The sequence below is a fragment of the Aquila chrysaetos genome, chromosome 6, assembly GCF_900496995.4.
Source record: "Aquila chrysaetos chrysaetos chromosome 6, bAquChr1.4, whole genome shotgun sequence".
NCBI classification, from domain to species: domain Eukaryota; kingdom Metazoa; phylum Chordata; class Aves; order Accipitriformes; family Accipitridae; genus Aquila; species Aquila chrysaetos.
In genome coordinates this window covers 11,583,716-11,611,563 of record NC_044009.1, presented here as the reverse complement: position 1 = coordinate 11,611,563, position 27,848 = coordinate 11,583,716, and the positions used below count along the sequence as shown (strand labels likewise).

The window sequence follows — 27,848 nt, the reverse complement described above, 5'->3', positions numbered from 1 at the left end:
AAGTCCAGAGGACCAAGCAGGACCGATTTTTTTGGTCACGCTGGTGGGACTGGTTTCCCAACATTGCAGCCGAGAACAAGGAGAGCATGTGGCTCTGCGCATTGCACCAGCAATTCAGCTGAGAACAGCTACTTCTTTCCATCAGACAAAGACGAAATTAGTGAAGGGTGATGGAGACAGGGCTCTGAAGTGTTGTTGCAGTTGAAGCTCTGTCATCGTCTCCACTTGGGGAAGCACAGCTTTTCAGGGACTTGGTTGCTTCAGCTTTTGACAGCTCTTGAACTCCAAATTAACATCCAAATTATCTAAGTAAGGAGACACTGCTGGGACTGGGACCCTCATGGGTAGCATGATAGGGAGTTGCTCCCAAGATTTTCTCAATGAAAGCCTTTTACTGTGCTTCAAGTTTTCATTGCCCTGGTTAATTTGGTGTCTTGAGAAGGGGAAGAGGGGTTTGCATGGCCCCCCTCAAGTGTTAATCAGGTGTTAATGAGACGGTTCTTGCAGCACCCGTGGAGGCAGGAAACCATTTCCCCTCCTTTTGTTTTCCGTGGTTGCCCTTTGTCTGCTCTTTGTGGATGTTGACCCGAGATCTCATGGGTGACCATAGCTTCTTTTTCGATCATGGCATCACACGGGGAGCAGTGCTTTTTCCTGGTGATGATCCTAGATAGGGCTGTAGCACAGCGTTCATACCATTCTGCCATCAACCGAGAGCGTGCCACCAACAGGCAGAGTGGATGCTGGCAACAGCTGACGAGCTTTGTCCAGCATCCCTGCTCTGGAGCAGCTCGTGCAGATGTCTGTGCCAGGGTGCAGACATGCCCTTAGGTTAACCCACTGATTAGTCTGCAGTGCTTAAAAAAGAAAAGGAGAGATTTTCTTCCTCTTCCAAGGCAGAGGATGATGACTATGAGCCATGGGCAGGATGTCTGGTGTCAGACAAGACCATTTTTTCTTTAAAAGTGTCCCTCTGTGGCCAGCAGCTGGACTGTGGCTCTGGAAATCTGGGTTTCATTTCTCCTCTGCCACCGACTGCCTGCGTGAGCTTGTGCTGTTGCCCAATCCAGCTCAAATCTGAGTTCTTCTGGTTTGAAAGGCACTCGGTCCTTGCTTTTGGCCCTAAGCATCCCTCAGGAGCAGTCTCGTTTTGGCCGCTGGCTGAGCTCTTGGGCTTGCAAAGGACTTTGGAGGGGCTGCAAGGGCTTGGAGGAAGAAGGTGCTCTCCTGGGCTCCTGTTCCCTCCAACTGTTTTAAACTTGAGTTTACAGCTTTTACGTTTAGCCCCTGGGAGCTCAGTGCTGGATATGATTTTGGGTTTTCATGTTTTTGTTGGTCTCTATAGGGACTTGGCAGGAGCAAACTCCTTGTCCTGGCAGAGGAAGGTCCATCCGCAGCTCCCTGTTAAAAAAACAGAACACCTTTGGGACTGCCCCACCTGAATTAGGAAGTGTTTTTTCCTCTTGGAAGAACATTGAGCAGACAGTAGGGAGAGGGTGGATCAAGACTGAACTCTGCCTCTTCTGATATGAGGGCTAGTGGACGTCAGACGGAGCTGGTGAGAGCCTATTCCTGATGGAGGTGGGTATTCCATTGCCCAGGAAGCAGACCCATGGAGTTCCTTGCTGAAGGACATCGTGGAAGCAAAAAGTGTATGTGGGTTCAAGGAAAGACTAACCTGGGCAAGAGGTCCAGCTGAAGTTGCAAAATGGGCAGAGCGTCTCTGTCGAGATGTTCTCCTTTGGTCACATTGCTTCACCATGAGATGTTTGCGCAGACACTATATTTTTCTTGTATTAATTTTGTGGCATGGAGAAGTCTGTTTTTAGCAGCATCGGCTGCACCGAGGACTGTGCCACTGGAGACATCCGTCTGTCTTGCTTTGTTGGGGGTGCCAGAGGGGGTGACTGGTCTTGCAGCCCATGGTAGCCTTGAAACCGTGGAAGCAAGTACAACTTTATTTACTTCCCTGCTATATTATCAGGACTCGCGTGCACGTAATGGTTTTATTGCTGTGAAGCATTGTTTTCAGGTAGTAGGACCTGGGCTGTCAGCCCAGGAGCACCCTTTTTATGGCCCTATAAACCTCATGAGGGTTCCCGCTGTGTATAGCACTGCCAGCACCTTCCTACTCTTGCAGGCATTTTAAACCTTTGCCACACTGGCACCATTTTCAGTGATTTTTGGGAGGGCTTTGAAGTTGCTGTGGATGCTCGAGGGTTGTACCTGCACCTCTGGGAACCTCCTGTGCCTTGGCAATCAGCACATCTGTGCTACTCTCTGCTTGATGCCAAGACAGCCAACTTTCCTTACCACGAGTGGCTCTCAGGCTGTACCCGACCCAGTCTTGCTGGCTTCTGCAGTTCGTTCTCCTGACTTGGTGGCTGATTGTATGGGACACGGGTGACCAAAATCAGTGGATGGGTACTGGGCTGGAGCCTGTGCTTGGCAGCAGCAGGAGGTCCTGCTGGGAAAACTCTCTTCCCCTACCCTCCCGCTCCCCTCCCCTGCCAAAGACACCTAATCTGTATTTGAGTCACTTGAAAGTCAGCGCTGGAGAAGGATATCCAGAGGGACTCGTGCTCCAAAGTCGTTGCTATAAAAGGAAACTTTCCCATCCTTCCTGCTTCGCTCATGAAGGGTGACATCCCCATCAGGGAGGCTGTAACAGACACCAGGTGCCAGCAGACACTGGCAACACATGCTTAGCTGTAATTACTTTTTTTTTCTCTTTTTTTTCTTTTTTTTCTCCCTTCTACCTCTGCCTCATCAAACCTCCTGTGTTTGGCTTGCCCTCGCCTGGAAGCAGGCTCAGCCAGCAGGAGCTGAGCCAAGCTTAAAGCTTGCAGGCAGGATTTTTCCATGGGGCTTGGCAGGGGCTGGAGGGGACGGCGTAGCACGGGGCTCTGCTCGCCAGCTGGCTCTGCTGCCGTTGCGATGCCCAAGCAGGGATGCTGAGTGCGAGCATCCCCGCCACTTGCCATGCGCAGTGGGGATTGGGTCCAAAGCAAACCCCTGGGAGATGAGGGTGCTGCAGGAGGGATGGGAGGTCCCGATATTTCCTCAAGTCCCTTGTTTGCTAGAAAAGGGACAAAACAACACATCTTCTGTTCTGCCACATCGGGAGCTCCAAGGCTTGTTTGGGATGTACGTGAGTTCATGCTAACGTGTTCTTTCTGGTACAAAGAGCTTATATTTTGTGTTGTCTTAAGGGGTGGTTTACCTTTGGTTGTTTTTTTTTTTTTTTTTGAAGATGAAAGCATTGGCTTTGCAAACACAAGTGGCAAAGTAGGAGGAAGAGATAAGAGAAAGGTGTCAAGGTCGGGAATCATCAGCGTATGTGGCATTGCTGGCATCGAACGTGCAAAATGCCTGGCCCAGGCTTCTGGAGGGAAAAAACCAATAGCAGCTAGCTCTTCCCCACCCATCTTCACCAGCAAGTCTCAAACTGCCTTACTGAAGAGGTCAGGATCGCAGGGAGCGAGATGCTTTGTCTCTAGGACAAAGGAGAGGGAGGAGGAATTGTCCCATTCTCCCTCCTAACCAAAAGCTGTTGTTCTCTGCTGGCGCTTGTTACCACCAGATGTTTGGAGACCCTTGGAGGCATCCCACGACCAGAAGACATCTCCCTGTGCTGCAGGGCATCTCCATGGTGTCCTGCAGTGGTTTGGCTGGGCAGACCGGTGGATGGGGCAGATGCCAGGCTGAAGGTCACTTGGTGGGGGTAAGGGATGGGGTTGGACAAGTCAGGGGGTCTTTCCCAACGCTGCATGTGCCCTGAGAGGACCTCGGGCCATGCCTTCCTCACGATAGCTTGCGGCGAGTGATGGATACACTACATGGCCACTCATGGAAGTGGGGAGTCAGCCATGAGCCCATCCGTCTGGCACTGACCTCAGAGGTGAGCTGCAAGAATGTCAGTCTGTCCGCCTTGCCAACACGGGTGGCAGGAAGACACCGGCAGTTTCAAAAGCTGTCCCAGTCTGGTAGGAGGCCGTAGAGGGCCTGGTTGGGTCTGTGCTGATGTTACTGGTTTAGAGGATGTTGTGTTTTTTACATGTGCTGGAAGATCTGGTAATACAAGCATGGAAAAAGTAGGCAAATTCCTAGATGGTCAGATCATTTTCTGGTGGGTAGAAGTGTGTTGAGCAACTTAAGCCCAATGGCCAAGGTTGTGTTGTAGCATAGTCGCAAGGAAGCTCTTGAAGGTGAAGAATCTGCAGGGCAAAACCAAGTTCTTAAATTAGACTGTTTGCTAAAATTTGGCAATTTTAGCCCAAAAAAGGCCAAAAATGGCCTCTTTTGGAGGCCATTGCACATTGCCATGACAGAATCCGGTTTGTGCTGGCGCTCCCAGGCACATCTTTTGGCTGTCCCTGAGCAGGGAGTCGTCAGCTCCCTCCGGGCTGGGGTGTCCCCTGTGCCTGTCCTCTGGGTTTCCAGGAGGAGTCTCTTTTGCGACTGCTTCTGTGGTCTTGAGTCAGTTAAGGTTTTGTGACTGTGATAAAAGCAACATTTTCAGTAAATGCATTGCGTAGGATGAATGTGCTCTGTGGGTAATGCTGTGGCTCTGGGAGATGAATTTCTAGCTACAAAAAGTTAAATTCACTTGTATTTAAGCAAAGTTGACTGTTTTTAAAAGAAACCTCCAAAAACGCTTCTATGTTTGTAGGAGAGCCGGAGGATCTTGACTTTGGAGAAGGAAAAGGCAAATTAAAAGCCATTAGCAACAAGTGCTTGGAGTTGGTCTTGGCTTTGATGTGGGAAGAGGATGATGAGTGATTGATTAGAAGCTCTTTCTTCTCTTCCCACCTTTTAGTTTGTGGCCAAGGGTAGGTGGAAGGTTTCCCCTGAACTTGTACCATGGGCTTAGGGCTTGAGGGGCTTTTTATGTGTTTCACAGGGAGAACAGGTGTGCAGGTATGGTAGTTATTGCAAGATTGGCCCATCTTGTGTCACGGTGGCTCCTGTTCCTGATGCTTCGCATGGACACATGCGTGCTGTGATGGGATGGACCCTGCAGCTCCCTGGCTTGGCTGAGCTCCAGGGAGGGCTGGGAGCTGTGGGATGGGCAGAGATGTGCATCAGTCCTCCCCACCTCCCTTTGCTGGTGGCAGGTACCGCGTACTACCCTAGCTTTGGCTGCACTTGGACAGACCTGGCTCCATTTCCAGCCCTGATAGTGCTTGGTACCACTCAGCCCTGCCAGCCCTCCCAGGTCTTATCAGCCCAAATTCTTGGCAGTCAGGAGTTTTCCATCATTGAGGCTTTTGGAGGGCTCCTCTCCCACCTGCACTGGGCTGCAGTCAGTGCTCATTGAAGACCCCCCCTTGGGCAGCAGCAGATCCTGCTTCCCACCCTCAGGGTTTGCACTTTTAGGTGTTCATGTGTTTTTACTGCATTTCTTTGCTCGTGGACACAGGGCTTAATACTGCCAGTGAGTATTTTTCCTGGGAATGCTTTTCTCTGCTAACCCCGTTCAGCATGGCCGGATGCCCATGCTATGTCTCTGCTCAGTGTCCGGGCAGAGGTGGGTCCATACCGTAATCCCATCAGGACCAGCTTGGCATGATGGATGGAGCTGGGAGCGTTGGGAAGGACGGGGCTCTGCTGCCGGCCCCGCCATGCCACCATCAGCCTGTGCCGGGGGGTCTCAGGAGGCTCCCCTGGGTCTGCGGGGCCAGGACGGGAAACCCTGTGGTTGGGTTTCCGGGCTAAGCCATACCAGACAGTTTGCAGAAGTTATTTTTAACCTTTTCTGTGCCACTGCACGCCGGGAAATGCTGCTGTTAGAAAGCTGAATGCTGTGCGTTCAAATGCTGCAGGAAAGAGTCCTTGGGGGTTGTTTTCTTTAATAGGTTTTAATAAGTTTTTTTAAATAGGTGCTACACCGTCACCAGCCCTAGACCCCCCCCAAACCTGCTGCTGCTCCATGCCTGGTGGAGAGGAGATCCAGGAGCAGGTAGAGCACTGATTCAAGACCCTGGAGATCCTTGCTGCTCCCCAGCTTGCTCGTAACAGCGTTTCTACACCTTGAGAAGTAGCCAGCCTCTCTGCAGAGAGGAGCGTGGCTAGGTCTGCATGTTCCATCTGTCCCTTCCCAAAAACGTTATTCACAGCCCCAGCTAATGCAAAGTTAAATCAATCCATGCTCTGCAAGTCCTTGTTGAAGACAGCTCTGCTGTTCCCCTGACGGGTGACTCACAGGATGGGTGTCCCGTGATGTCCCTGCCAAGCAGAAGCCCAGCAGATGGGCAGGGGAGGTGACACAGCTGCTGCGTCACCCCACGCGATGCCGGCGTAGGAGCAAGGGGTATCCAGAGAGAAGCCCTGCATCCCCCCACCGCGCACCATCCCTGCCGCTTCTGTGCCCCAGGAAGCCGGTGAGGATTCACAGGGTGCCAGCCAGCAGGTGTGGGAACGTGCTTGTCGGGGCTTCCCTAAAGCTTTGCCCAGCCCTCAGCAAAGCCTGTTTAGGATTTTGGAAAGAATAGTGACATGGCTGGTACTGTGGGGTGTAACCACCGTGGAGCCCCTCCCCGGGCAGCTGCTGCCTGCATGCTGCCTGCAAAGCTGCCTGTTGGATTTGTCGGGATGAGGGAAGCACGCAGCAGGTCCTCCTGGCTTGCAGGGTTGGATTTTACCCTGCAGCACTGCCTTTCCCTCGTGGGAGGAAAAAAATGGTGTGAAAAGCGGGTGCGGGTGCCTTTGAGCTGGTTGCATGACGAGATGCTGTTGCCTTTCTTGCTCGTGCGGGACGAGCTCTGGTTGCTCACCAGTTTCCTCCCCCCCCATTCATTTTGGATGCTGTTTATGGCTTTGGGTAAACAGATGGGGCTGGGTTTTTCCTAGTCTATATTTAATCCTAGTCTATATTTAAAGTGCTTTCAGAGGAGTTTGCAGACCATTGTCTCAGCCATAGCTGTAGAAGTGATTTCTAAACAAACCTTGCCCTGTCCACCCTTGTTTCCCCCCACCCGGCTCCCAACTGTCCCCTTTTATTCTCGCGTAGCCCAAGTTTGAAGGCTTGCTGGTTATCTGTCCTGCCTCTGCATTTAGAAACATCTCGGGTCCGTCCCCTGGGACTGTCGGCTCCAAAAAACGGCTCCCACCCCAAGTCCAGTTGTGGGGGGCATGTGCCCCCATCCTTTTGTGTGTGTGAGAGCATTGCTACATCCAGAGCGGACTGAGACGCAGCCAAGATTCTGCTTTTGGGAGAGGAAATACCTTTTCATAATCACTCATTTTAATGTATGTTCTTGCTGCCTTTTGAGACTGCAGGGTGCATGTAAGGGGGATTTTTCCAGCTGTTTTTCCACACAGTCACATCTGTCCAGACCTTTAGCATAAAGCTTCTCATATAGTTACATAAATACAGGACGGGGGAGCATCCCTGCAAATGCCAGGCAGTGCGAGGCATGTGGATACATCGGTGAGAGTTGTCAATGCACAGCTGTAATGATTGATATAAAAAATTATTTGGCACTGGACTACCAGGCAGGTGTTTAAAAATATATTTGTGGCTTGCACTTTGATTCATGGGAGAAATCACCTACCTGTCCCTGGTTTCTTTCTTGCTTCGTGCAGTGCTCACCCAGCAGGGGTGACGTTTAGGGTGTCAAAGTGGTTTTGTTTTTTTAACAGGATTGTGTGCAAGCATCACTAAAATTAGTGAAAACTTTGCCACTTGAGCTATTTCTGCAACGACAATGCTGTGCACCTCATGCTGGATTTTTTTGCCTGTGGAGCTGTGGAAGGCTTGAACCCTCCAGCTAGGGAGAAAAAAAAAAACCTAGCTAGTGTCTGCAGGGTCTCTTTAGGGGGAGGCAGTAAGTGTTTAGGGTCTTTGCATGCCAGCTGGAAAACGTTCAATCCCAAACAGTGCCTCGCATTAATGAGACACAACACCCTGCCCGCCATGGTGGTGCTCTGCAAAGGGGTGAGCTGAATGGGTGATGAACCGTGCTAGCTAACGAGAGCGTCTTTCCTCCCTTCCTTGCTTCCCACTGACTGCTTATTGCTTTTTCTTGCCGCTGATGGCAGCTCCAAATCCCCTGTCTTACCTGGCCCGGCTCTGATAAGCACAGTCTTGACTCAAAGCCTGGTTTCTCTGTATTTAATGCCTGCCAAGCCCTCTCCCCTTGGAGTGCTCCCAGCAGGACCCGAAGCAACACTCTTCTCAAAGGGAAAAGTGTTTGCACACAAGTTCTCCCTTCCCTTTCTGGCTGGAGCCTGGTGCATCCCTTCCAGCTAACTGCATTCCCAGCATACCGGCCCAGGGGATGGCTTGGGAAGCATTTCAAGCAGGCTGGAGTATCTCCTGCTCAGGCTCTCCCCTGCAAATTTCCTCTTACTGCATTCCAGAAAAGGGCACCGAATCCTTCAGGGCTTGCTGCTGCTCTTCCTTGCCCGTGCCGGTGGAGAGAGACCCGCTGGTTTAATAACAGCTGGCTGCAGCCAAAGCAATCGGCGCTTGTCTTCGCGTTTCCATCAGCTCAGTATTCCCACCTAAGGAATTTGGGTTTGGGGGTTGTTTTCTGCTTGATCTGATTTTTCAAGCAGAGGGAGAGAAAAAAATTGCATGGGAGGGGGAGAAAGGAAAAACAGTGTTAGGAGTGGATGAAAAGCCCTTTGGGTGCTAGACTAAAGCAAGGGATTTGGATAGAACTTGTAATTGCGCAGGACTTTATTTTTAAGAGCTGTTGGCGGTTTGTAGCCAGGCTGGAGTTTTATGGCAAGTTTGTAGGGAGCAGGTTGTAGGGATGCCTGTAGGGATGCTGGATGGCAGGATTTACCAGGATAATGCCAGGTATGTCAGACCGCATACCTGCTCCCTGACACAAACCTGGAGGAGCAAAGCATGGCTCAGGCTCTGTGCTCTCCAGCCTTGCCTTCAGCTAGCAGAGAGGCACCAGGGTTGCCTGCTCGCCCACATGCTCCTGGCCTTTCTGGCCACCCTCCAAGCCCCAGAGGACACAGGTGACACCACAGGAGGTCTGACCAGCGCTTGCATCAGTCGCGGCATTAGCGGACAAAATGCCGGTGTGTTCTGCGGGCAGCGGGAAATGGGTTAATTTTCCTCTCACCTCTGGCATGCTGATGCAGCTGCTCTTCTACAGGGTTTCTGGAAGTGTTTTTGCAAGTGTTTCTGGGGAAAAAAAAAAAAGGAGAAAAAGCCCCATTATTTTTATTTTGCCTCAAGTGAAGCAGGGCAGTCAGTGCAAGAAGGGACGTCTCTCTACCTGGACCCTGCCTGGTCGGCTGGGCAAAGGGGAGGGATGCAGGGAGCAAGCGGGAAGAGCCGGTCCCCATCCCAGGAGATCCCAGTGCTGCGGTGGGAAAGAGTGATGACACGGCTGACCGTGCAAAAAGCCTGGTCCTGTGGGCCCTCCATGCTTGCTAACCACTGCCCTGGGGTCCCACAACATCTAAGCGCTTGATGGTTTTATAAATATGTATTACAGCAATGTGCAGATGCCCTGAAAGCTCTTACAAAATGGGGAGAAGGACCAATTTATGAGCCTGGGAGCAATATATCCCCAAATAACTCTTAAAGGCAAGAGGGATGCTTTGTACGGGGTGGTGGCCAGCAGTAGCATCATGCAAGACCAGGCTCCCCTCGCTACCCAAAGCCCTCGGTGATTTGTTGGCAGTTCCATGCTTATTAGGAGCATCCAGGTTATCTTTCATGATGCTTTATGGAGAACATGAGGATGTTCTCCTGTACCACCACCGCAGAGTTGGCGTGTGCCCGGGGAGACCACCGTCGGCGTGTGGGTGGCATGGTGGGACCCAGAGCCTTTGCTAACGTGCTGGGGTTTGCTTCTCTCCCCCAGGCTGGTTCCCCAAGGTGACACCGGGGTCCCCGTAGCCGGCTCCGATCGCGGAGAGGCCATGGCCGCCTAGCGCTCCCCGGGACCACGGGGGTTGGCAGGCCAGAGATGGCGGCGCAGAGGATCCGGGCAGCCAACTCGGGTGGCCTGCCGCGGTGCAAGTCGGAGGGGACGCTCATCGACCTCAGCGAGGGCTTCGCCGAGACCAGCCTCTGCGACGTCAAAGGTGTGGAGGGACGGCTGGGCACCCCCACGGGATGGGTTGGGACGATGCCCCCTCCTCGGTTAGGGTGTACCCTCTCACCCCTAGGGTCCAGGAAGGGGTTGGTTAATAATTAGCAGATGGCAGCTGATGGGGAAGAGCAGCAAGCGCTGATGAGCGCATCCACGGGTACAAGGATGGGCATGGACCTGACACCAAGAGATGTAGCAGCCAAGAGAGGTGACAGCAACAAGGCGGTTGCAAGGGTTTGTTTTCGCCTTCCCTGGAGCTGGGAGCTTGCAGGTTGCTTGAATAATCCTTTTTCTTTTTATTGCTTTTTCTTCAGCTGCATTTACCTTACCCAGCATAAAAGCCGTGTTCAGTGAAAGGGGAATTAACTGTTCCCCCGGCAGAAACGGATCCCAAGAAATAACTCTGGGTGGAAGTTAAGCATGTGCCGAGGGCCTTTAAAAATAAACATGCACAAAAGCGATTGCTTTTGCAGGTGTAGCAAGAAGAGACCCAAACATCAAACGCTCTCACTGCAAATTAGATTGTTTTTAATGCAAAAATAGGAATTACTCATATTCTCCAAGGGTTTTGCTGGTTTCAGCACATCCGTGTTAACCCTGCTGCTGTGCCGGCTGCGTGCACAGCTGGGGGGCACACAGGGATGGCTACTTGCCCGTCTGATCGGACGGGATGGGGAGACCAAAAATGCCCCATCCTGCAGACAGCTCCGGCTGCCGCGCCGAGTTAACGGTGGCTTCCTACCAGGGTGGCAAAATAGTTTCAATACAGAGTTTATATATAGTTTTACGCTGAATAAATGTCCTCACGACTTTGCCTACCTGCTGGCGGAGGAAGTGGGTTAACGATGAGTTGTTTAGGATGTGTACAAACTCTTCTCTTAATATTTGATCCCTAGCATATGCTTAAAGACTTTTCCTGCTCATCTCTATCTTCTCTTGCCTTGTAGTTTCTGTGTCCAAGAAGTGCTGCCAGCCTGCAGCTAGTGACCGAAGGGACGCACAGTCTGATCTGCCATCCATTCATCTCCAGGATTTTAGGGGCTGCCTGTGTTTCTTAAATCCCCCTTTTCCCTCTAGAGAGCTCTCGAGCCTATCGAAGCAGGTTCTCTTGCAGCTTTGTATTGGTGAAAATCCAGCTCTCCTTGTTTTCTTAGGTCTGTCTAGTGAGATAAGACACATTTGAACATTGATGTAACATCATCTACAGCTTGTTTCTAGTGCTTTTTACAGGAATAGGTCCTAAAAGTCAGAGCAAAACCAATAAATACAGTGACAGTGTAAGTATCTGTAGGCTTGACCCAGCTATCTTGCTTGTAATTGGGATCCCCTGGCAAGATGACTTTCACCTGGCACTGCTGAAAGTGACATTGGAGATGCTACTAGGACCACAACAGCACTGCAGGATGGTGATGCTGTGCTTCTTTCTGAGGGTTCAAACTACATGACGTTCTTTAGAAATTGAGTTAATTTTTGTTGAGGAGCTTTGAAATATAGGTGCTGTGTAAAAGGAATGAGATGCTGGGGTTTTTGGCTGGTGTGATGTGAAAACGCAGGAGTATGACATGCCCTTAGATGTTTCTTTCACTGAAACATGTTTCACTTGTGCAGGACAGGGGTTATGGCAGAGTGAGAGCACTTTTAGCCTGTGCTGAAAGTTATCTTGGGTTTACGTTACCTTGGGTTATCACATCATCTCTTTGAAGAGCAGGCATTCACCAGCAGCAGCACAGATAACTATTTGCAAATGGAGAGTGCAATGGCAGTGCTAAAGAGCTGGTGGCCAAAGACCTTGAGATACCACTGAGCAGATTGGTAGGATAATGGCTCTTCCCATGTAGCAATCATTGAGAACCCCCTGTAATTAACTTCTGTTATTTTAAACGTGAACATTTAAGGGGGTGCCTGCCATTCTAGCATGTGCCTGTAGGAGCTTAGATCCCAACACGCCAGGTGAAAAGGAGAGCTGATAAGAAGCAACTCCCACTCCCTCAAAACTCCATCCAACACATCTTCTTGTGAATCGTTCATCAGGGAGTTTAGTGAGGCTCTGGGATGCTGGTGACTCGTAGAGGAGCAGCTGCATGGGGCCCTACATTGAGGGGGAGGCTTGTTGCTAAGGCACTTGTCTGCATGGCGAAGATAACAAGTTGCTGCTTCTCCTGTCTTGGCTCTGGTTGCTCTTCCCAGCTGCATCAATGCCCATCCCTTTAGATCATGAACCCTTTGGGGAAGAGGAATGTGAATGTATCAGAAGGAGCAGAGGGAGAAGTTTTGTTTAAGAATTTTAGAGGGGAAAAAAAACATACCTCCAGGTTTGAGAGGTTGTAAGACTACCTTACTTCACTGCTTAAAGTAGCATGGATTGCTGACCTGAAATAAATGCTTGCAAATAAGTTGTGACTCTCTTGTGGATTGCTTACAGTGCTGTTTTCTTCTTGGCTTTGCAGTGCCTTCTCCTAGTGCCTTGCTGGTTGACAATCCCACGTCCTTCGGAAATGCGAAGGAAGTAATAGCAATCAAAGATTACTGTCCGACTAATTTCACCACTTTGAAGTTCTCCAAGGGGGACCACCTTTATGTCTTAGACACGTCGGGAGGTGAGTGGTGGTATGCTCACAACACCACAGAAATGGGTTACATCCCTTCCTCCTACGTACAGCCAGTAAACTACCGCAACTCTTCCTTAACGGACAGCGGGATGATAGACAATCTACTGGAGAGCCCTGACGAGGGGGTCAAGGAGTTAGACCTGCTTGGAGAATGGACTGACGTGAAAAGAAACTCTGTGAAAACCTGCAATAACAACCCGTTCTTGAACGGAGTCCAGACAAACCCATTTCTGAATGGGAATTTGCAAACAGTGCCCAGCTTGGACAAAGAGTCCAACTCCAATGTCGCCGTTGACTTGCTGCTTTTTGACACGGGGGCTCCTACTTCAGCTGTTTCCAGCTTGGCTGCTAATAGCAGCCTGGGCAACATTTTTGATGAGTTTCCATCCACAAACAGGCTGGATCTGGAACAGCCTGTGAAAAGGGACAATCCATTCTTCAGAAGTAAACGCTCCTATAGTCTGTCTGAACTGTCCGTTCTTCAGGCCAAGTCAGACGCTCCAGCATCATCGGGTTTCTTCAGCGGTTTGAAGTCTCCCACCCCTGAGCAGTTCCAGAGCCGGGAAGATTTTAGGACGGCGTGGCTGAACCACAGGAAGCTGGCTCGGTCTTGCCATGACTTAGATTTGCTTGGTCAAAATCCTGGCTGGGGTCAGACGCAACCAGTGGAGACCAACATTGTCTGCAAGCTGGATAGCTCTGGTGGAGCCGTTCAGCTTCCAGACACCAACATCAGCATCCACGTGCCAGAGGGCCACGTGTGCCCTGGGGAAACACAGCAGATCTCCATGAAAGCGATGCTGGATCCACCGCTGGAGCTGAACAGTGACAAGTGCAGCACCATCAGCCCTGTCCTGCAGATCAAACTCAGCAATATGGAGGTGAAAACCTTCATCATTCTAGAGATGAAAGTGTCGGCAGAGGTCAAGAATGACATCATGAGCAAGAGTTTGGTAGGACTGCAGTGTCTGCGGAGCGACATGAAAGAGGGGCCATACACGCCGATGCAGTTGAGCTACTCATATGGGGACACGATCCAGGTGCAGCTGGAGAACCTGGAGCCTTGCATGTACATCGCGGCAGTAGCCCAGGGGCAGAACATCCTCTACCCTTACACCGTTTGGGATTACATCAGCAAGAAGATCACGGTTGGCGTCTATGGCCCAAAACACATTCACCCGTCCTTTAAAACCGTCGTGGCCATGTTTGGGCACGAATGTGCCCCCAAGACTCTCCTGGTGAACGAGGTCACAAGACAGTCCCACAGCCCAGCTCCTGTCGCCCTCCAGCTCTGGGGTAAGCATCAGTTTGCTCTCTCCCGGCCTCAGGACCTCAAGCTCTGCATGTTCTCCAACATGACCAACTACGAGGTGAAAGCTAGCGAGCAAGCCAAAATTGTGCGGGGCTTTCAGATGAAGCTGGGCAAGGTTAGCCGCCTTATCTTCCCCATTGCGTCCCACGACCCCAATGAGCTCTCAGACTTCACGCTAAGGATACAGGTCAAAGATGACAAGGATGCCATTTTGACCCAATTCTGTGTCCAGACGCCGCAGCCGCCTCCGAAAAGTGCCATCAAACCGACGGGGCAGAGGCGGTTCCTCAAGAAGAACGAGGTCGGAAAGATCATCCTTTCACCTCTGGCTGCCACCGCCAAGTATCCAGTTTTTCAGGACCGGCCGGTGTTGAGCTTGAAGTATGGCAAGCTGCTGAAGACGGTGGTGAGGCAAAGCAAGAACCACTATTTGCTGGAGTACAAGAAAGGAGATGTCATAGCCCTCCTCAGTGAGGAGAAGATCAGGTTAAAAGGGCAGCTGTGGACCAAGGAGTGGTATATTGGCTACTACCAGGGAAAAATAGGCCTTGTGCACACCAAAAACGTGCTGGTGGTTGGGAAGGTCAAGCCCAGCTACTTCTCTGGGCCAGATCTCACCACCAGCCTGTTGCTCGAGCAGATCCTGAGGCCCTGCAAGTTCCTGACCTACATCTATGCCTCTGTGAGGACTCTGCTCATGGAGAACCTCAGCAGCTGGCGCTCCTTCGCTGATGCGCTGGGGTACTTGAACTTGCCGCTCACTTTTTTCTGCCGAGCGGAGTTGGACAGCGAGCCGGAGCGAGTGGCCTCCGTCTTGGAGAAGCTGAAGGAAGACTGCAACAACGCTGAGAACAAGGAGAGGAAGTCTTTCCAGAAGGAGCTCATGACGGTGAGTCTGAGGTCTGACGAGGGGTCTTAATTCCCTGCTGTGCAGCGTGATGAGGGTGAACGAGCGGTGGAAGTTTCCTGATTCAGTCTGTAGAAAATTAAGTCCATCTTTAAGGTCTTCTGCAGGCTGCTCAGCACAGCCATGTGGAAGTTCAATCCTGTGGTTGTACGCGTTGGTGGGCTCCTAGTTTAATGGGATCATGGCCATAAATGAGGGACAAGTTGAGTGAAATACCATAAATACATGTTGTGTGAGGGCAGCCAACAGGCTTGCTTTGGAAGGTATCTAATCTGAAGCCCTTCAAGATCAAGGTGATTTTGGTCCAGTGTTTTCATAGCACTCGACAGGTCCCTGCTGCTGGGTATTTATGTTTGAGCCTTCGATGATGTACACTTCTAGGAGTTACCTGAAAGCTGCTGGTCTCCTCAACCCCAGTGTCAAAGCGTGCATCGTTGAAGGCAATGCTGATGGAAAACTGCAAAAAGGGCAAGAAACACAAAAGCTTTTCCTATACGGAGTGAGGTTGGTGAGCCACATCTCAGGTCACATACTTTTGCATCACTAGGTGTGTCAAAGCATACTGGAGAAGGGTTTTACAGCTGCTGTGAAGAATGATGCTATACCTTTGCCTTCATGAAACAACCTCAAATTCCTCTATAATAGTGTCAGGTTATGTCTGCCCCGTCTCTTTTTGAGTGGCAGCTAAACCAAGGGCACCTCTACGTCCAACTGTGGATCGTGTTTGTAAATTGAAATGCATGGCTTGCTTCTGTCCTGAAAGGCATTTGGGGAAGTGCTGCCCGCAAGTATTTCTAGGATGCTGTTTGGAAGTCTTTTGCGAGAAATCATGTTCATGATCATTTCTAGCGTTTCATATGAAGTGAGCCAAAGAAAATCCAGGATGAAATGTCTGGAAGAGCTTTGCAGCTCTCGCCTCTTAACAGGCTCTCCTGCAGAAGCAGGATAACTGAGTTATGGCGAATCATGTGGTTTAAAATGCCAATCAAATTAAGGAATAGCGACAGCTTCGCTTGGCCATGATGGGTGCAGGCAGCAGCACGCAAAATGGAATAACAAGTAGGCAGCCTGGGTAAAGAGGACTGGAGCCAAATGAAGTATTTCATTTCCCAAACTCCCTTTAATAAGGGGGAAATTTGAGGATTGAATACGAGGGGTGTAAGGTGTTAGGAAGAGTACAGAGCCCTTTGTTACTCATGGAAATATTGTCCAGCGAGTTCCTGGTGCCTGGCTATCACTTTGTGGCCCATGGGGCAATGTTTTAGCTTTGACTTTCGGGTGCCAGGTCAAGGCACCAACGCTGCTGCTGTTGAGCCATTCCTCTGGCCATCATACATGATTGTCTCTCTTCTTTCTGGGGCCATCCAGGAAGGGAAAATACCCACCGTGCCACCGTGGTAGCCAAGGCTGGTGTCTGGCCCCGTGGTTCCCCCAAGTAGGGAGGGTTTGCTCCTTTAATCATTAGCCTCGGTGAAGGATGGGATGAAATCTGTGCTCCTCTTGTTGGATGCTTCCAAGGGCTTTGTGCTGTTTGCCTTACTGATTTGCAAACCTGTAAGTGTTTCTTTTATCTATTCCCTTTGTCTCCAGGATTCCCAGCCAGTCTGTAGGTCATGGAAAATCTATGCCAGACCTCAGTGGGGAGACAAAGGGAAAGATAAGGCTCTTCAGATACTCAGGGAGCAACTAACTCAAGGGGACAGCCGTAAGCTGCAGGAAAACATCCCGCTCCCCAAGGGATGCCTGGAGTGCAAAGTCCCAGAGCAGGTTTTATTTTCCTTGTTTGAATGGAGGCTAATCCTGAGCGTTGGCTCTGTTTCCTATTCTTTGTGAGTCTGAGCCTGTCGATAAAGGATGAGCTCTCTTCCTGGTGGAAGATGATGCTTCTTCTAAACCCCTTGCTGCTGTCAAATCCTCCTTAGCTTATGGAGAAATTAGATTGAGCCTGGTTTAAAAAAAAAAAAAATTAAGAAATAGATGTTTCGGGGGATGACATCAGAGCAGTAATGTATTTTATTGTGTTTAAATCTGATTTCATTTGTAACAAATGGACTCACTTTCTGGCATCTGCTGGCAAGAAGAACTGGTTGGGTTAAGCTCTGATCTGACTGTTTCATCTTAAAGTTGGTTGTCTCCTCTCAAAGGGACTGTGAAGGGAGAAGCAGTAAGTGCTTCTGACTTCAGTGTTGAATACATAAATTGCAGTGGCAGAGCCATGTACCAGCAGCCAAGCATGGAGAAGCCTGGTCATAATGACTAGTTAATAAGTAATCTGCATTTAATTGTTATTTTTCAAATCTGGTGCTAGCAGTGGTGTGTGAAGGTAGCTGGGGGAACGTTGCTCAGAAGTTAGTCATCACATCAGAAAGAAACCTACCTATCCCCTCCGTCCTTTCTGCCCATTGAAAGCACACAGATGCTCTTACTAAAAAACCCTGCGCACAGATGCAAGAAGACCTCATTGCAGCTGGGCCACCGGTACCTGGCCATGCAGTGACTGCACTACCTGGTGCTCGGGAGCTGGGGTTAGGCCTGTCATGGGACACGGCATTTCTCTCTTTCTCTGGATTTTCGATATAGTGTTTTTATAGAGCCTCACATTTATCATCCTTTCCAACAGATGCTGCTGTTGGGAAAAACATGGGTCTTCTGGGAATGCCATTGGGCACGTCAGCAGAGAGTTGTGGAAACAATGAGCTTTTTCTTCTCCAGGGTGCTTCTACAGATCATACAGAAGATGATGTTGGGATGGTTTTTTTTTTTCCCCTTTGTTTTTTACCATTTGTTCTGACTGCAGGTATCTGCATGCTGCCTTTCTTCTACCAAAAGATACTGTTTGTCCCTGGTGTGTGCAGATCCCAAAGAGCTGCTGGTAGGCTCAAGCAGTCCTTAATGTCATGCAGAGCAGGGTGTCCATCACTTGGACCTTGCGCTGGCACGCCTGGAGCATGCCAGCCCAAGGTTGCTCATGTTGGGCCCCTCTTGCTCCTCCATCCTGAAGCAATCTGCTGGCTAATGGTAGTCCCTGTGCTGAATTTAGGTCCAGAGCGGAGAGCCCAACTCCTGCGCTTCTGCTTTCATGGGAACAAATCCCCACCACACATATAGATCCTGGACATTGTTCCTCTGAGGAACCACGCTGCACCCTGCTGAAACTGGTGGGGATGTTTTCTGTAGGGCATGGCTTGTCCTTGCATAGCCAAGTTGCTTCCAGCACAGAAGGAGAAAGAGTTGCTTGCAGGCTTCCAGCAAGGTCTTTTCATGCACAACACCTGAAAGCCTTGCCCTGTGCTCCTGTCAAGAAAGCTGTAGAAATGCCACCCGACACCTTTCAGCTGTCATGTTGTCAGGCTCCTTGCTCTGTGGACAGCATAAGCTAACCCACTTTTATTTTCTGGGTCTGGCAGGAAATCTTTACTGCCTTCCCATCCCCAGTGCAGCAGTTGCAGACCCTGTGTTCTTGCTCCCATGCAATTTTGCTCTTGCAAAAAACCAACCAACCAAAAAAACCCCAAACCCGAAAAGCCGCTTGCGGTTGCATTGATGGTACTTTCTCCAAGCCACCTGGGAGTGTGGCTGATGGCACTTGGTGTCATTTCAGAAGTGATGCCTTAAGCACCCCGAGACTCAGCCGGGCACCATGTTCAGGGAAATTGCCCCACAGAACCTGTGCCTGTGTTAGGTAAAAAAAAGAAATCAGTATTTAAGATCGTGAGTGTGTACCACAGTATTTTAAGTGTGTGTGACTGATGATTTTGGGGGTGCTGACAGCCAAAAGAAGCTGTTTAATGCCTAAAGCAAGTGTTGTTTTGGGGAGCGCTCGTGCAGAGGCGACTCCTTTGGCCAAAAACCTGACCCGTATCCTGGAGAGGACGGTGGAGACAGGAGCCTGTGCACGAGCATCCTCTCACCCTGTGGGTCTTGCTGGCCCCTTGGGAGCCCAGGACCTTTCTCCCCACGTTTGAGGAGGTCCCAGGGGGGAGCTGTGGCACGGTGCCACCCCAGGCACATTGCCTGCCTGCCACGCTCGGGTCGCATCCCTGCCCTGGCACGCATCCCTGCAGCAGTTAATGGGACGCTAAATATTACTGCTTAGGGTAACCGTATCTCCGCTTCCCCCACCGACGTTTCAGGGGGGTGACTAATGCGTGATAACATTTGGACCACCTGGGGTGCTTTCCAATTTAAATGCTATTTTTTTTAAAAAGTTATTAATTTAAAAAGTCCATTTCCATAACAGCTTGCACCACGCTTGGTGGGCACATGTGAACTCGGCGATGCTTTCCGCTCCAGAGCACGTGAGGGTCAGGACTGGATGGACTGTGGGGAAGCTGCCTATTTGTGCATGGGGGAGCGAGCAGGGCTGGAGGCTCGCAGAGTCGGGAGTGAACCGTGAAGGTCGCAGTGATGGGCATGGGCAGGGGTTTGCCACACATCTGCAGGTGGTCTTTGGGGTTGCCTCTGTCTTCTGGCTTGGCTTGCTTTCTTCCAGATGCTGGTTTCCATCATTAGAGGATGGGAAATGGGATTCTGCATTTCAGAGCCGGGATGCAAATTCAGCCTCCCTTGGATGCCTTTTAAGTAGAGGCGCTTCTGTGCCTCTTTGAACTGGGATTTGAATATCAAACCATCTCCTTTGCTGTGTGCTAGTCTGGTGGAGCAGGCTTGGAGTTCGCTCTGCTCCGAGGTTAATAAATGCTTTGGAGGTCACCGGCGAGGCACAGCCCACGTCACGCCTCAGCAGGGAGCACGGCTGGGTACTGAGGGACAGAGATGCAGCGGGTGTACCCAGCTATCCAGGGAGGCTTGTCCAGGGTGGAGGAGGAGGATGGAAAGAAATTGTAGTGTAATCCCAAAAGCGCCTGCTGGAGGATTAAGTCTGTTGTGAGCCCTGCTAATCCCAGCCAGGCAGTCAGGGCTTCCAGGAGAGCCCTGTGTTTTATGTATTTCTGTGATAGAGGGAGCGAGTTGTGCCCAGGCTAAAAAAAGTGTGTTGCTCTTACCACTAATATTCCCCCTTTGGCTCTGACCTTAGTGGCCCTGTGTCCTCCTTGCACCACATCCCCACCTGGATTTCGTGCTGTCCCTATCTCCCATCACCTCTGCCCACCCTCCTGCATTTTCCCCAGCCCATAATTTGTGTGCTGAGCCTCCCCAGCTCAAATCACCAGGGTAAAAGCACAGGAACTAGGTGGTTCTGTGGCCATCAGTAGGTTTCAGAGTTAACGTTCTGTGTGGCAGGGAGCAATCCATCTCTTCCAAAGCTGGTGCTTTGAGTGATTATACAGTTCTGAATTACATGGCCTCCCAGCTGCTTTACCTGATGCTGTTTTCTTGTTTACTTCGAGCAGCAGAAGGAACAGGAGAATCTGTCTCCTGCAGCTCTATCCTTCTTAACCCCTGCAGCACATTTTGCTCCAGGTGGCCTCCTCCACTGCTTCAGACCTGCTCGGCCTCTGGCAAGAGATGAGAGCGACTCATCTAGCCTGCTTTGCTAAATACCAGGTTGTTCTGGGGTTTGCATGCGGGTGATCCAAGCTGCCTGGAAAGGCAGGTTTGAGGATGCTAGATCTGCTCTTCATTAGGACCATCCGAATCCCCGCCTGCAGAGGAGAGGGTGATTAATCTGGAGGCTGGGTGGTAAGGTAGCATTGCTGGAGGGGAGGTGGTTACAGCACAGGTGTGAGATCTAAATGCTTCTTAATGCCCTTTTTAAAAAAAAATTAATGCTCTTTTGAATGTATTTTCCTTGCTTCCTTAAGAAGAGGGTTTATGACTTCTCTCCTAGTACAGGAAACCAGTGTAAGCACTTTGGAGGAGCAAACAAATGTGGGTCTGCAGCTGTAATTAGATTGAGCCCAGCTTTAAGCTGGAAACAGATAAGGGAAAAATCAACATGCATTTGCTTTGCAAATTGCTGGAGTGGTTTCAGATGTTCCCATCTTCCCCCAACTGTGCCTGTGAATCCGCCTATGCGAGATTTTAACCCTTCTTCTGCCCCAGAGCCAAAACAGCTGGGGTTTGCCTAGACCCTCCGTGCCAGGAGACGATGTCAAGACCCACGGTGGCAGAAAGCAGGAGGATTCTGGCTGCATGGGGACCACCACATCCATGGTTTCTGTAATAACCAGCCCTGTGCTGCTGTGAAAGTGTGGGTGATGTTTCCGATGGGGACACGTGCCAGCATGGTTCCTTGGGTGCTTGCTGCTGTTCAGCATCCTTCGAGGGGGCTGTCCCTGCATCCCTGAGCTGTGGTTTGCCTCTACTGAAGTGAACACCACCCCTTGGTGTTCACCTGTCCTGGAGCCACCGTCCTGAGTCCGCTGGTGCCACAGCTCCGGATCTGGCCATAGGAAAAAGAGAGGGTACTTGGCAAATTATTGCCCAAGGCAGGGTCTGGGGTCTGTTTGCTTGATTTCCATGTTTTAAAAAGGGGATGCCCATTTCGTAATGTAAAACACCTTTCTGTAACCACTTGAGGTTCAGGGTGGGATTTGCCCAGGGACGGGGGTTGCTGCTGAGGTTGTTGCAGTCCATGGGCTCTGGCAGAGGATGGGGGAGCCCTGGTGAGTGGGTTGTTGATTCTGTCTGTCAGATCCTGTCCTCTGATAGTTGCTACTTAAACCCTTCCTTTCATGGGCTGCACTGTGGGTTTTCCCCTTTTACAACTTGCTTTCCACTTTGAGCGGATGTTAGTGTGATTTGGTACCTAAAGATAGGAGCTAACCCTGCCCTGTCATTTTTTTCCTGGCTAAGTTATTGCTAGCTAGAAAACTCTTGACTGCTGCAATTCCTCTTCCCCACTTCTTCAAAACCATTTGCAGAAAATCTCAGCTTTTAGGTCAATAAATGACACAGAAGGAGGAGGTTTCTGAACTGGCACGGGAAGACAGAGGGGCAGTGAGACGAGCAACAACATCCCAAGCCGAGCGATGGTCCTGTAGTGCTGTCAGCTGGCCCTTCGCCTGGGTCTCACCCCAGCCCATCTCCTCCCGAGGCTGATGTCCAAGTCCTATCCCAAAACGTACTGGCTGGCCCGTGCCTGCACACCCACCCATGCTGAAAGATGGTGCTCCTCCAGGCTCGGGGAGCCTCAGGCTCATGGACCATGCTGGATTAGTTACCTTGATTAAAGGCATCTGTTCTTCTCAGCCCCTGGGATGCTTTAAACTGCTTATGGTGGTGCCTGAACATCTTGAGGGGTTGCCTGAAAATAAGGTTGCGTTGGCCAGCCCAGGCTGCAAGCCTCATTGAAAAGGGGTAGGGCGCTTGGTTCAATTAATGGGATTACTCGTCTGTTGAGCCTGGTGGCCTAATTTCACCGGCTGTTGCTAGAAAGGGGGTGGGAGGATTTTGGGGGTGGCTTCTCGATGGACTTCCCTGCATGGTCCCATGGGTCACCTGCCATCTACTGCCTGCCTTGACTTGTTTGGTTTTCACCACTGTCCTTCAGGCCCTGCTGAAAATGGACTGCCAGGGGCTGGTTGTCCGGCTCATCCAGGATTTTGTGCTGCTGACCACGGCCGTGGAGGTGGCCCAGCGCTGGAGGGAGCTTGCGGAGAAGCTCGCCAAAGTCTCCAAGCAGCAGATGGATGCCTACGAGGCCCCGCACCGGGACAAGACAGGGACAGTGGACAGCGAGGTGAGAACGGATGGGTCTTGGTCTCCATGGGTCCCCTAGGGTTGCAGATACCTCCAGAGCACATTCTTCTGGAGCACCTTGGGGGGATAAAAGGGATTTGGGTGTGCTGGGGTAATTTGGGGGTGTTTTTTTCTCAGGAATGTGCTTGTTCTGGGATGGGGGTGTGTTGGGGATGGCATCGCTTGCTCGCTGGCCACCCAGCCTCGCTCAGCTCTGATCTCCTCGCCCCTCTGCCCCATCACTGCAGGCCATGTGGAAGCCAGCGTACGATTTCCTTCTCACCTGGAGCAGCCAGATGGGCGACAGCTACCGTGATGTGATCCAGGAGCTGCACACCGGGCTGGACAAGATGAAGAACCCCATCACCAAACGCTGGAAGCATCTCACCGGCACCCTGATCCTCGTCAACTCCTTGGACATGTTGCGGGCAGCTGCCTTCAGCCCACAAGACCATGAGGATTTTGCAATCTAGCTCCTGCAGCAACATTTTTGTCCACTTCTCGTTTGCTGGGGTTTTTTTCTGTGCTTTTTTCCCTTTTTTTTTAAGCAGTTGACTTCAAAAAGAAGTGGAGGTTGCTCTCCCCAGGTTTTAAGAGGCCAAAGTTTGCAAGTTCTCCACTGGGACTAGAAATCAGCAGGAGACATCCCTCCTTGATGGGAAGGCATCCAGAGGGGAATGGCTTTTCCTACAGCATTCATACCGGTTAAACTATTTCTTACTAAAAAAACTTTAAAGGGGGCAAGGGAGTGGGGAGGGATCACAAAAGAGATCACATTTTTTAGGCATTTGCAAATAAAAGTCTAATTTTTGTAACAAGCAGTAAAGGTTGTAACCACTTTGGGGGGAAGCTGTGGTTGTTTTTTATGTTGTAGAAACTGCTTTTAAATTATCATTTTTGAGATGAACGTGAGTAATGTAAATATGTATTTTAAGAAGAAGCACAGTAAATGCCCTCCCCCACTGTCAGGCTTTGGCAGACTCCCAGACATGACTGTAAAGCACCCTATGAACTCGGGATGTCCTCAGCCCAACAAGCATCTTACACCAAAAAGGAGCTTGCTTTTTTTTTTTTTTAACAGGCCCTGTGACCCGTTTGGTTGTTTTTTGTTTTATTTTCATGTCTCTGCAAACATGCATTTTCTCATTTGTGGACAGGGAGATGCTCATCGCCTGTTTGCAGATGCATGGGTACTGTTTTTAACCAGGAGAAGCGGCTGCTGCCCCTTGCGCTTTATCCCACCCGGGTGCTGCAGGACATCTCTGGAAGAAGCTGGAGGTTTGGGGTTCACCAGAGACCTCCTTAGGAGGTAGACCAGGCGGATGGTGAGAGTGGCTCGCCCTGCCATGGCAGCAAACTCTCCAGATGCTCCTGCTTTGGAGAAGAGGCCAGAAAAGGGGATAGAATTGTTGCCATCCATATATCCCTTTACACACAGAAACAAAAAAAAAAAAGAAGGAAAAGAGAAGATGTTTCTCCTAATTTGAAATCCGAGCTCACTGGAGATGTTCCAGATGTGCTTCGTGACTTAATGCTCATTGCCGTTGTTTTCAGAGGGCTTCAAGTGGGGCTCTTCAAGGCTCCTAAAGTCCAGTTTAACTTGTAAATAGTCTTTGCTATAAACCTGGTGCCAACGAGCTAAATATTTGTGGCACAGAGTGCCCGGACATTTTCCCCCGTTCGTTTTATAGCCGAGGCTTTTGAATGACCTCCCCTCCTCTTCCCGCTCCCCAGCTTTCAAATATTTTACATGGGAGGGAAATATTTTTTATTTTTGCACAGAACAATTATTTTAAGTGCAAAGTCTCTTTATAGTGAAACGCTGCTACCACAGAAAGGTTAGTTTTTAAAGGATAATTTTCTTTCAGGTTAATAAAAAAAAAAAAGAGAGAAAGAATGGGAAAGGCATCCAGTGGATCGTGCCAGCACAGCGGCCTCAGGAGGGAATGGTCTCCTTTCCTCTTCCCAAAATCACGTCCCCAGAAATGATCACTCTCGATGGACCCCACAAGAAGTAAATAGCACCTTAAATTTCTCCTCAGGGGCTTTAAGGAGTTTCCTATGCAACTTAACATAGCACAGAGAGAGGGTCTGTCAGCAGCCAAGCCCACTACCCATCCCCTTTCTCTTTCCCTAAGGCACCCTAAGAGCACATTTTTCCATGCACGAGCAAAAATCCCCATTGCAGTAGGGAATACCTCCTGCAGGAGGGTGCGTGCAGGCAAAGGGACAGCTTTCTCCTGAGGTTTTACCCATATCTTGGCTTTCACCATTCTCCTGGCAAGGTCCGGAGCTCTGCAGAACGCCTGTGCTGGGGACCCCTGAGGGTGTCAGCAGCAGGCGAGGGCAGGAGTTGGAGCCTCCTGTGTTTCAGGGATGTCCCTGAATTATTTCAGTTCGTTTTGGTTTTTTTTAAACCCCCCCACCTTGGTTTTTCTAACTACCTCAGGTACTCCATATACCCAGCTTAACATTTCAGCAGCAGCCTAAACCATGCTGTGCTCAGCTCGGATGGTGTGCACTCTGAGACCCGTGGGAGCACAGCCGGCGCATTTTGAGGCCCGTGGGGTGACCGCTGCATAAATTTGTCCCTGTCCTCGGTCTGAAATCTAGTCCCTCCTCACATGCTGGGACTGGGTGTATGTCCCTTGGATGCCTTCTGCCTGCTAAACATCAAGGCCTTCTCCAAAACTTCTGTCTGGGCTCTGCATTACCACCCTTTGTGCAGTAACTGGTTATTGTACTTACCTTTTAATGTTCCTTTTTTTTTTTCCTTTTTTAAAGAAAAAAATTTTTGGAAAAAAAAAAATACTCCAATTAAAGCTGTTACTATTCCAGTACTCCCGAGTAGACATCTACTGTTGTCTCTTCATCTCAAAGCAGCTTTGATGCGTGGGATTAATTTAGTAGGTTTTCCACCATGCCAACAGCATGTTCCTCACAGCACATTTCCACACCTAGAGCCAGCAGTCCCCTGGGGCCGATCTGAATCTGATTCTCCTTCCCAGTGCCTTTCCATCCTGCCCTCTCTGGGGTAAGGTCGCTGGAAACCATCTGGCCTCCCAAGCTGCTGCTTATGTTCAAGTACTAGGTAAGAAACTTTCTGAAGCGGGGAAAGCTTTGGTTGCAGGATTTGTTCTGGCGTGGAGGTGTTTTTCTGGTTGTTTTCTGAATGGAGAAAACGTCCTTGTATTTAGCCAAGGCAGTTGCAGTGTTCCTGATATGAATGGAGTTCAGATTTCAAGCCGTGAAAGTGAAATATTCAGCTATCTGGCTGTGGCTTCAGTTTGCCAAAGGTGAAGAGGAGACGCGACGGTTTGATTTCATCCTTAGCAAAAGCGGCTTGTGGTCCAGCATAACAAGGTGCATCTGGGCTGCTGAGCCAGGACCACTGTGTCTCATGGGTCGTGAGGAGGACGTGTCGCACACAAGGATGTGCTTGGACCTTGCTTGGCACCCGTTGCTCCATCCATGCCTGGATGGGTGTGACTGTCCTCTCCTGAAAGCTTCGGTCCCTCGTGAGGAGGGTGAGCTTGCAGGGGGATGCACGCTGGTGGCTAATGAGCTCGTGAAGCCAGGTACCAGTGCCTGCTGATACCAGGCCAGCTGGCTCATGGAAGGAGACTGGAAATTTCCTTCTCAGCATAATGTGGCTTGATTTCCAAAGCAAAACCAAGGTCTAGCCTAGGAGAAGATGAAGAGAGCAGGGAAAAAAAATGAAAGTAAGCTTTTTGTGGAACTCATGAGCTAAGGAAGGTACTGAACACCCCTTTGCACTGTCAAAGGGAACGCACAAGCCAGTTCTTCCCAGACTCTTGCAGGGATGATGCACCAGGAGCCAGCTGTTGGCTCTCCTCCTTTTGTCTCCTGATGTCAGCTCTCCCTTGTTTCCCAAGCAGATACTTTCCCATCTGTCTAACCCATTTAATTTTTCAGCCCTACCTTCAGGAGGGTGTTGGCCTCCAAAACAGGGTGATGGACATACTGCCAGCATGCTTCTCCCTCCCAGGCTCGCTCAGCCCTTGCTGCATCGTTCCCCCCCCTTGCTTCAGTACCCAGAGCTGTGGCCATCACGGGATTTGGGCTGTGGTTCAGACACCGTCCAGGCTCTTGGGGCTTCAGTCAATTCATGACCCCAGTTGAGGCTCCCTGGAGAGAGCAGGGTGGCAGGGCGAGCACTGCTGCAGCCCAAAGGCTTGGCTGCAGCTATTGGAGAGTGGCTGTGTCGTGGACAGCATTTGGGCTTTAAAATTGTGCATTTGGGGCGAAGTTTTAATCAGGAGGATGATGCAGTTGAGCCACTATTTTACTCGTTGCTGCTGCTTCTCAGCCCTCTGTTTCCTACAGATGCTTTCCTAGAATGGTTCGTTGCTCATTTTGTCCAGATACACATGCTTTGAGATACGCGTGAACTGAGAAGAAAACCAGGGGAATAACAATCCCAGATTCAATTACACGTGTGGATCTGCTGGTCCAGTAACGATGCCTTGGCTTGCTTCCTTAAAACCCACAGATGGCTACGTATCCTATTGCCTGCCTTTCTTTTCCCTCATTTCCGATTGCTAGCAAGTTTCCACTGGTAAGAAGCTCTCTTACCTCAGCTGCCCGTCCTTCCTTGCTTCCTTTCCTCTGTGAAGTTGGTCAGTGCCAGCAACCCGTGGCTGGGGCGGTGGTTGATGTTGGGAGCCTCACAACGTAACGTGGTGTGAAAATCCATCCTCCAGCACTGGTACGCCCGGTAAGAATGCAAAAAAGTGTGTGAGATGATGTCCCAGTGATGGTCTGCTGTGGCATATTCTGAATTATTTCTGAATTATGTGCATAAAGAGTTGGTTTCTGCTGGGGTTATCAGTCCCCTCCTGATGGCCCTGGTACTGCAGGTTCACCCCTGGGATGGGTGGGAAGGATGCCCCACCATGGGTGCCTCGCCATGTGGGCACCTCACTCCTACATGGTCTGGGTAGGAAGGGCACCGGTCATCTGATTTGAGCAGTTCCCCATTAGCTGCTTCACTGCTGACTGACTCCCTCTAATATTTCAACTTCAAGGAGAAGATGTTGGCTTTTCTTCCTTGGGCCAGTCAGGGGAATGAGCTGCTTCAGTGCAGGTCACCTTGGAAATGCATTTGCACCATTTTCTCCACTACTTCAGCCATCAAAATTGAATGATCAGCTTGCATCAGCTCAGCTTGGCACTAAATGACTGAAGAAGATATGTCAGAAGGGGAGGGGAAAGAAAAGTCACCTCTGGGTTATCGGTATCTGTACAGAAGAGCTGCTGTATCTGTGATTCTTGCTTTGTCCTCACCAGCT

General features: G+C 50.4%; 1 protein-coding gene across 3 annotated transcripts in view; it reads left to right on the top strand.

Moving 5' to 3' along the window:
• The window catches only part of SH3BP4 (SH3 domain binding protein 4), a 39,184-nt gene extending 13,808 nt beyond the window's left edge, over positions 1-25,376 (top strand). For 2 of the 3 annotated variants that reach the window (XM_030018240.1, XM_030018242.2), the window contains exons 2-5: positions 9,837-10,059; positions 12,515-14,877; positions 22,349-22,537; positions 22,785-25,376. In XM_030018240.1, coding sequence (XP_029874100.1) covers positions 9,942-10,059; positions 12,515-14,877; positions 22,349-22,537; positions 22,785-23,009 — 2,895 coding nt within the window. In that variant the 5' untranslated portion in view covers positions 9,837-9,941 and the 3' untranslated portion in view covers positions 23,010-25,376. Of the gene's footprint in view, positions 1-5,882; positions 5,963-9,836; positions 10,060-12,514; positions 14,878-22,348; positions 22,538-22,784 lie in introns of those variants that run through there. The other variant, XM_030018241.1, reaches the window with a different exon arrangement.
• The last annotated feature ends 2,472 nt before the right edge of the window (positions 25,377-27,848 follow it).